A 9,657-nucleotide genomic window follows, 5' to 3' on the forward strand; every position below is an offset into this window, starting at 1 on the left:
TGTGCACCACAACTACTGAGCCTGCGCTCTGGAGCCCGTGAGCCACAACTACTGAACCCTCATGCCACAACTACTGAAGCCCACGTGCCTAGAGCCCGGGCTCTGCCACAAGAGAAGCCACCGCAAAGAGTAGCCCCCGCTCGCTGCAACTAGAGAAAGCCCGCGCGCAGCAATAAAGACCTAATGCAGCCAAAAATAAATAAATAAATTTATTTTAAAAATAAAAATAAAAATATACTTGTTTTTATATTAAAGATTATAAAAATAATATACAACTGAAAAAAATTTAAAGCATTCAGAGGTATATGTAAAGGAAATCTCCCTTTATTCCTCCTTCCTCCAAGTTGAGTGTGGTCCTCATGTGGGCTTTTACCGCAATATAGTTTGGGTCCCATCCTTTGATTTGGTCAGTTTTCTGTGGTCAGTAGGTACCTAGTATCTGGTGCACTGTGATAGCTGCTTTACTCAGTTACTGTGGCTGCAGACATGATGCTGATGGAGCCTAGAACTCCTTTTGAGATCAGTTTGATACCTCCCAGGATTATATATAAATCTTTTACAGGGAATGAGTTTATTAGAAAGGAACCAAGAGGGTCAGGGCAAGGAGTGTTGGGATGACGTGGTGAGGTAGAAATGGCCCAGGCTTTGGAACTAGTCTATCCTGAGGTTGAATCCTAGTTATATGATCAAGGATAAGTAATATAACCTCATCTCTTCAGTATTATATAATCTACGTTGCATGACTTTGAGATTTAGACATAATTATATATTGAAAGTGCCTAGTGTAGTGCTTGGCATGTAATTGGTATCGAGTAAATGTTTGTTGAATGAGTGGACACTTGCTAGATTGCTTTCCAAAAAGGTACACTGGCTCCTAGCAGCGTATGATAGTGCCCTGTAATCTTACCAGGGTGGATATTATAATGCTAAACAAATTGGTAGATGAACAGACTGAAAATGTTACTTTGTTTTGCTTTGTATCTCTTGAATTACTATTAAAAATTTTCTTACTGAATTCTTTCTATGGAATTTATCTGTTCATATCCTTTGTTCAGTTCTTTGTGTGTGTGGCTATAATGTAGGACTTAGTTCTTTGAGTAGATAGGTAATAGGAAGGAAGGGAAGTTCTTTGAGTAGATAGGTAATAGGAAGGAAGGGAAGTAACTGAATTTAGCATTTAAAAATATTTTTCTTTTGGATTTCTCTGGTGGCGCAGTGGTTAAGAATCCGCCTGCCAATGCAGGGGACATGGGTTTGAGCTCTAGTCTGGGAAGATCCCACATGCCACAGAGCAGCTAAACCCGTGTGCCACAACTACTGAACCCGTGTTCTAGAGCCTGTGAGCCACAACTATTGAGCCGCGCACCACAACTACTGAAAGCCCACGCTCCTAGATCCCATGTTCCGCAACAAGAGAAGTTGCCGCAATGAGAAGCTCGCTCCGCCGCAACGGAGCGTAGACCCTGCTCACCACAACTAGAGAAAGCCCGTGCACACAAAGACCCAACGCAGCCAAACAATAAATAAATTTATTTAAAAAAAATTTTTTTTCTTTTGAGGTGGGAGCAATCTGTATGATAGAAGTAGTGATTTTGAGTTTTAACTTTTATGCTTAGCTTAGATATGTACACATTGGTGACTCATTGTATGTATATTTAATGTGAATTCAGATGGAAGGAATGAAAACAGTAATTGTTCATAGTATAGGTGATTTAGCACCTTAATTCTGCTGAATGAGCTTGTCCTGGAATGTGTGTGAGACGGGAGACTTGAATTTGCTCTTTCCCAGTTGATGTCTCCATTCCTGTGTGCCTCTGAGTGAGTGAGCATCTTGCTATGCTGAGTATGTTTAAAGTTTCATTCATACGGTATGAGCTGCAACACAAGGAAACATTTAGTGTTTCCCTGAAGGAACATTGATTTTTAAAGTTGAGAGATAGTTTTGGTACAAAGGGATTTTCAAGGATGGTTTTAACTAGACATGATTTTAAACCCTTTAAGATTTGACTTTATTAATTTACTCAAGTGTCCCAAACTTTTTGCCACTGTACATGAAGCATTTTATCATGGTTAGTGCTGGCATTCCTGTCAAAAGCAGGTGGCATTTAGGACTAATGTCCTTTGACTTATGATGTAGAAGTATGTTTTTCCAGCAGAGGAGAAGGGAAAGTTAACATTTGATAAAGTTATAGAAGATTTATCTCATTTTTGATGTTAGAGATGGATAGATTCATTTTAGTTAGGTTAATGGGTAGGCTTTTTTAGTTAGGTTAAGGCCTAACATTTTAGTTAAGTGTTTAGTAATGATTCTAGGGTGCATATTGTCATATCAGATGAGCTTTATTTTTTTTCTTTTAATTTTTTAAAAAATCTGCAGAGTGGTGGACATGACAACAAAGTCAATTGCATACAGTGGCATCAAGACAATGGCTGTTTGTATAGTTGTTCAGATGATAAACATATTGTGGAATGGAACACACAGACGTGCAAAGTAAAGTGGTGAGTAACGTTGATGGTTCTGGGGTAACTTTGTTACTGTTTGGGAATGCATTAGAGTTTGACAAATCAAGACTATATTCTTGATATAAGTAAAGTTTGATATTGGACACGGTGGGGAATGTAGACACTAGTAAGGTTATAGACTGTTCTCAAGGAACATTTAATCAAATTGGATATGGAAGAGTTTAACACATAAAAGTTAAATAATGGTACAAGAGTAAAATAACTGCACAAGAGATGCCATAAGGTAGCAAGTAATTACTGGTCAAATGATTAGGATAGTGTTGGGAAGGCCTGGTGGAAGAGAAGGGTTTTCAACTGGGTCTTCTAGGAGAGGTAAGATTTGGAAAGAAGAGGATGGGAGGATCCTTTTGAGGGTGGGGAAAGGAAGGTGGGGTGGGGATGTGGCAGGAACAAAGGCTAGGAGAAAGGGAAGTTAAAGATTTACTTGGAACCCAGTAGAGAAATTTAGAGGAGGCCCATATTAGGGAATAATGGCTGGTGGAGGATATGAGCCAAAGTATCGTATAAGAGAGTCTGACCTTAAGTGTCATAGATAAAAATCTCAGACATCTCTTCTAGTTGAAGTACCTAATCCTGTGATTGACTGCATAGTAGATGCTCAATGAATGTGGACAGTTGAATGCGGTTGAACTTACGTGGATGAGGACCCTAAGGACGATAATGATGCCCATGGTCTTACAGCTAATAAGTGGCAGGGGAGTTCTAATCTTGCTGTCTTGAATTCTGGCACAGTGTTTTTCTACTGTAGTCAAACGTCTTTTGTGGAGTTTTAGATTCTGTTTGGTAAGCATGAGACACTGAAGGTCAATGTCTTGGGAACAGAGTAACCAAAATAATGCTTTAGGAAGAAAATTTGCTAGCACTATCTAAAATATATGGGAAGGAGCTAGTTCACAGGCAGAGAAGTTAGATCCCGGGTGGTGCTTGTAATAGTCCGGGCGTAGGATGGTAAGAGTGGGAAGGAAGAATGGAAAAGGTACCAACCAAGAAGAATCTTGGGTAGGATCGGGGGAGGGGTTGCTATTGAGTGAAGAAAGGAGTTAAATAAAATGTAACTAAGTTTTCAGCTTTCTGAACTTACTAGGTGTCTAGTGGTGCAGTTAATAGAAACTCAGAAGAGGGAAGTGGTTTTGAGAGTTTTTAAGCAAATTGAATTTGAAATAACACATGAAAGGCAAGACCCAGCAGAGGGGTGGTGATAGAGGCTTAGAATTTTAAGGAGGGTTTGGGGCTGGAGCTGCAGAGAATAATCATTTGCCTAGAGGTTCAGTAAGTGCATTCCATTTACCTGCGGTGGTAGTTTCCATACTTACAGTTGTAAAGAGATGCCTGTGGAGATTCTCATCCACTAGGTCAGGGGTGGGGCCCATGCAGCTGTACTTTTTAAATGCTGTCTGGATGAGAGTTCACCAAGCCACATCCTTCACATAGGGACTAATGTTCAAGGCACTGTTCAACATGTTATACACAGTATTGTATTTGTAACACTGGGAGGTGGTCTCCATCCCTGTTTTATAGTTAAGAAATAGGTTGAATCACAGCCTGAGCTTTCATCCAAATTGTGCTGTCTCATACAATATTTTGTATCCAGTTTCATTCTTGGCATTCTTACGCTATATAGGTAACTGATTTTATTTTCCATTTTAGGTATTATCTGTTGATTTCCTACTATGGAAGATGAGGATTTAGCTCTTAGCCTCTACCTTTTTCTGTCCCCATTTTCCCGATATTGTAATGTCACACTTTGATTAAGCAGTATTCATTGTTCACATTATGCCTACTTAAATATTGTTACAGATGAGACTTGGACTGTATTGTTTATATTATCTTTTGGCACAAAATTTTGCTTTTCTTGGGGTTTATAATTGCTTTATTGTTCATTTGCTTAGTTTTGTATATACCTGTCATTAGTTCAGTCTCATTCCTGCAGTAGTGTAAATCTCATTTATTTTCAGACACATCAGTTAATCAGTTATTTAATCTTTGGAGGCTTCCCTCCAGTTTCATTTATTTGTTGGAGGACTTCTCTGCCTTCTTCCATTGATTATCCTGAGATTTCCTTTCATCATCTTGAAAATTCTCGTGTCAGATGGAGCCTCTGTTTCCTGGATCCCATTTTTCTCTTTATTGGTTTATTCCTTCTTTTTGGTGACACACAAATTGGTAGCTTCCTGGAAGACAAGCAAAATCTCAATAAATTTACCATCCATGTCGTCCAGTGTCTTTATTCTAGCCTCACAGTTGATTGATAATTTGAAGATACAGACTTTGGGGTTGGAAATAATTCCCCCTCAAGATTATTACGTATGTATGTATGTATGTATGTATGTATGGCTGCGTTGGGTCTTCCTTGCCGTGCGCGGGCTTTCTCTAGTTGCAGCGAGCAGGGGGTTACTCTTCGTTGCGGTGCACAGGCTTCTCATTGCAGTGGCTTCTCTTGTTGTGGAGCACGGGCTCTAGGCGCTTGGGCTTCAGTAGTTGTGGCTCGCGGGCTCTAGAGCGCAGGCTCAGTAGCTGTGGCGCATGGGCTTAGTTGCTCTGCATGTGGGATCTTCCCGGACCAGGGCTCAAACCCATGTCCCCTGCATCGGCAGGTGGATTCTTAACCACTGCACCACCAGGGAAGCCCTCCCCTCAGGATTTTGAAGCATTGGTATTGTTCATTATTTTTATATTTTAAAATATCGTGTGCTTTTTTTTCTTTAGTCAGTGAATTATGTTGGCACTTGAGGGACCATTTAGCCTGGGAATTCATGTTCTGCATTCTTCTCATACTGTGTATTTGATAATTTCATTCCTTCTCTTTTCTTTGATCTTTCTCTTATACTACATACTGCTATTTAGGTGTTATATCTCCTGGACTAATCCTTCTGGTTTCTTACCTTATTTTAATTTTCTCTTTTGTCTTTTTCTTCTGTTACCTGGGAAATTGCTTCAATTTCACCTTCTAAATCTTGTACTGAATTTTTAAGTTTCTCTAATTAAATTTTTAACTTCTGGGAGCTATTTTTCGTTCTTTGAGTATTTCTTTTTTGTTGCGTCATGTTTCTGTCATGCGTATAATATTTTCTAACTCTCTGAAGATATTATAGGATTTAAACTTTTTTACTTTTCCTCACCTCCCTCTTGAGAATGTGTTTTGATTTGTGTTTGATTTTGGTTTCTTTCATGTTAAAGGCATTCTTCAAGTGACTGGAGATCCTTGGCTGCCTGTTGGTTTTCGAAAATGAAACATTGAAAAGCTGATTGGAAGGCCATTGTGGGTGTGTGGCTCAGTTGCTGGGCTTCATTTGTAGAGTGATTGGGAGGCCTTCAGTATCAGGATGTGTAGGTCATTCCTCTGGAACCTGTCACATTTCCCAGAGAGGAATCTTCTGATCTAGTGCTTTTCAGGCTTTAATGTGCACATATGTTATGTGTGTTTACAGATCTGATTTAGTAGGTCTAGGTTGGGGCTTGGGAATTCTGACAAGTTCCCAGGTTCTGCTGATGGAGGAGGGTTACACAAGTAACAGGGGACAGGGGTGTGGTGGTGTTGGCTCTGTGCTGGCCTTTTCAGTGCTCAGTGGTGAAATAGATTCAGGAAGCTTGTCAGGATGGTGGTCATGTCTTTTTTTAAAAAATGTGTCAATTCAGTGAGTAGATGTTGAATAAGGAACACAGGTGAGTGTTGAAACTCTGGGAATTGGTGAGATATTGTCAAGAATGTTAGGAACCAATGAGGGTAAAGGAAAAGTTCTCATACATTATTGTTGCCTTTTCTTGATTATCGGTGAGCTTGGGTGTTTTCATGTTTATTGACAAGTTGTATTTCTTCTATGAATTGCTTGTTTATATATCCTTTGTATATTTTTATTTTGAGGTTTTTTTTAAACCCAAGGAATTCTTTCTTGAATATAAAGAGCTATTTATGTATTCTGAGTATTCTTTGCCTATATATTTTTTTCCTTTTTTTTAATAGATCTTTATTGGAGTATAATTACTTCACAATACCGTGTTAGTTTCTGTTGCACAACAAAGCAAATCAGCCATATACATACACATGTCCCCATATCCCCTCCCTCTTGAGCGTCCCTCCCATCCTCCCTATCCCACCCCTGTAGGTCATCACAAAGCACCAAGCCGATCTCCCTGTGCTATGCTGCTGCTTCCCACCAGCCAACTATTTTACATTTGGTAGTGTATGTATGTTGATGCTACTCTCACTTCGCCCCAGCTTCACCCTCCCACCCCATGTCCTGAAGTCCATTTTCTTTTCTTTTTCTTTTTTTTTTTTTTTTTTGGTGTGTGTGTGGCGGGGAGGGTACGCGGGCCTCTCACGGTTGTGGCCTCTCCCGTTGCAAAGCTCAGGCTCAGCGGCCATGGCTCACGGGCCTAGCCACTCCGCAGCATGTGGGATCTTCCCGGACCAGGGCACGAACCCATGTCCCCTGCATTGGCAGGGAGACTCTCAACCACTGCGCCACCAGGGAAGCCCCTGAAGTCCATCTTCTATGTCTGTCTCTTTATTCCTTCCCTGCAACTAGGTTCATCAGTACAACTTTTTTTTAGATTCCATATATATGTGTTAGCATACGGTATTTGTTTTTCTCTTTCTGACTTACTTCACTCTGTATGAGAGACTCTAGGTCCATCCACCTCACTACAAATAACTCAATTTGGTTTCTTTTTATGGCTGAGTCTTTACCCATTCATCTGTCGATGGACATTTAGGTTGGTTCCATGTCCTGGCTATGGTAAATAGTGCTGCAGTGAACATTGTGATACATGTCTCTTTTTGAATTATGGTTTTCTCAGGGTATATGCCCAGTAGTGGGATTGCTGGGTCATATGGTGGTTCTATTTTTAGTTTTTTAAGAAACCTCCATAGTGTTTTCCTTAGTGGTTGTATCAGTTTACATCCCTACCAACACTGCAGGAGGGTTCCCTTTTCACTACACCCTTTCCAGCATTTATTGTTTCTAGATTTTTTGATAGTGGCCTTTCTGGCCGGCATGAGGTGATACCTCATTGTAGTTTTGATTTGCATTTCTCTAATAATTAGTGATGTTGAGAATCTTTTCATGTGCCTCTTGGCCATCTGTATGTCTTCCTTGGTGAAATGTCTATTTATGTCTTCTGCCCATTTTTTAACTGGATTGTTTGTTTTTCTGATATTGAGCTCCATGAGCTGTTTGTATATTTTGGATATTAATCCCGTGTCCGTTGTTTCATTTGCAAATATTTTCTCCATTCTGAGGGTTGTCTTTTTGTCTTGTTCATGGTTTCCTTTGCTGTGCAAAAGCTTTTAAGTTTAATTAAGTCCCATTTGTTTATTTTTATTTCCATTACTCTAGGAGGTTGGTCAAAAAAGAACTTGCTGTGGTTCATGTCAGAGTGTTTTTCCCATGTTTTCCTCTAAGAGTTTTATAGTGTCTGGTCTTACATTTAAGTCTTTAATCCATTTGGAGTTTATTTTTGTATATTGTGTTAGGTATTCTAATTTCATTCTTTTACATGTAGCTGTCTAGTTTTCCCAGCACCGCTTATTGAAGAGGCTGTCTTTTCTCCATTGTGTGTTCTTACCTCCTTTGTTGTAAATTAGGTGCCCATATGTGCATGGTTTTATCTCTAGGCATTCTATCTTGTACTATTGATCTATATTTCTGTTTTTGTGCCAGTACCATACTATCTTGATTACTGTAGCTTTGTGGTGTAGTTTGAAGTTGGGGAGGCTCATTCCTCCAACTCCGTTTTTCTTTCTCAAGATTACTTTGGCTATTCAGGGTCTTTTGTGTTTCCATACAAATTGTAAAATTTTTTGTTCTAATTCTGTGAAGAATGCCATTGGTAGTTTGATAGGGATTGCACTGAATCTGTAGATTGCTTTGGGTAGTATAGTCATTTTCACAATATTGATTCTTCCAGTCCAAGGACATGATATATTTCTCCATCTGTTTATGTCATCTTTGATTTCTTTCATCAGTGTTTTATAGTTTTCTGAGTACAAGTTTTTCGCCTCCTTAGGCAGGTTTATTCCTAGGTATTTTATTCTTTTTGTTGCAATGGTAAATGGGAGTGTTTCCTTACTTTCTCTTTCTGGTATTTTACTTTCTTTTTCTGGTATTTTGTTGTTGGTTTATAGGAATGCAAGAGATTTCTGCATTAATTTTGTATCCTGCAACCTTACCAAATTCATTGATTAGTTCTAGTAGTTTTCTGATGCCATCTTTAGGATTTTCTATGTATAGTATCATGTCATCGGCAAACAGTGACAGTTTTACCTCTTTTCCAATATGTATTCCTTTTATTTCTTTTTCTTCTCTGATTTCTGTGGCTAGGACTTCCAAAACTATGTTGAATAAGATTGGTGAGAGTGGACATCCTTGTCTTGTTCCTGATATTAGTGGTCATTTTCAGTTTTTCACCATTGACTGTGATGCTTTCTGTGGGTTTGTCTTATGTGGCCTTTATTATATTGAGGTAGGTTCCTGTATGCCCATTTTCTGGAGAGTTTATCTTAAATCAGTGTTGAATTTTGTCAAAAGTTTTTTCTGCATCTATTGAGATGATCATATGGTTTTTATTCCTTAATTTGTTAATGTGGTGTATCACATTGATTGATTTGCATGTATTGACGAATCCTTTCATCCCTGGGATAAATCCCACTTGATCATGGTGTATGATCCTTTTTTAATATGCTGTTGGATTCTCTTTGCTAGTATTTTGTTCAGGATTTTTGCATCTATGTTCATCAGTGATACTGGTCTATAGTTCTCTTTTTTTGTAGTATCTTTGTTTGGTTTTGGTATCAGGGTGATGGTGGCCTCATAGAATGAGTTTGGGAGTGTTCCTTCCTCTGCAATTTTTTGGAAGAGTTTGAGAAGGATGGGTTTTAGCTCTTCTGTAAATGTTTGATAGAATTGACCTGTGAAGCCATCTGGTCTTGGACTTTTGTTTGTTGGAAGATTTTTAATTACGATTTCAGTTTCATTACTTGTGATAAGTCTGTGTAGATTTTCTAATTCTTCTTGGTTCAGTCTTGGAAAATTGTACCTTTCCAAGAATTTGTCCATTTCTTCGTGACTGTCCGTTTTATTGGCATATAGTTGTTTGTAGTAGTCTCTTATAATCCTTTGTATTTCTGCAGTATCA

General features: G+C 38.9%; 1 protein-coding gene across 1 annotated transcript in view; it reads left to right on the plus strand.

Annotated features, from left to right (window-relative positions):
* Window positions 1-9,657, plus strand: part of WDR43 (WD repeat domain 43) — a 50,959-nt gene that overhangs the window by 8,790 nt on the left and 32,512 nt on the right. The window contains exon 3 of the mRNA XM_024118521.3: window positions 2,378-2,499. Coding sequence (XP_023974289.1) covers window positions 2,378-2,499 — 122 coding nt within the window. The remainder of the gene's footprint in view (window positions 1-2,377; window positions 2,500-9,657) is intronic.

The sequence above is a fragment of the Physeter macrocephalus genome, chromosome 12 (assembly GCF_002837175.3).
Source record: "Physeter macrocephalus isolate SW-GA chromosome 12, ASM283717v5, whole genome shotgun sequence".
NCBI classification, from domain to species: Eukaryota; Metazoa; Chordata; class Mammalia; order Artiodactyla; family Physeteridae; genus Physeter; species Physeter macrocephalus.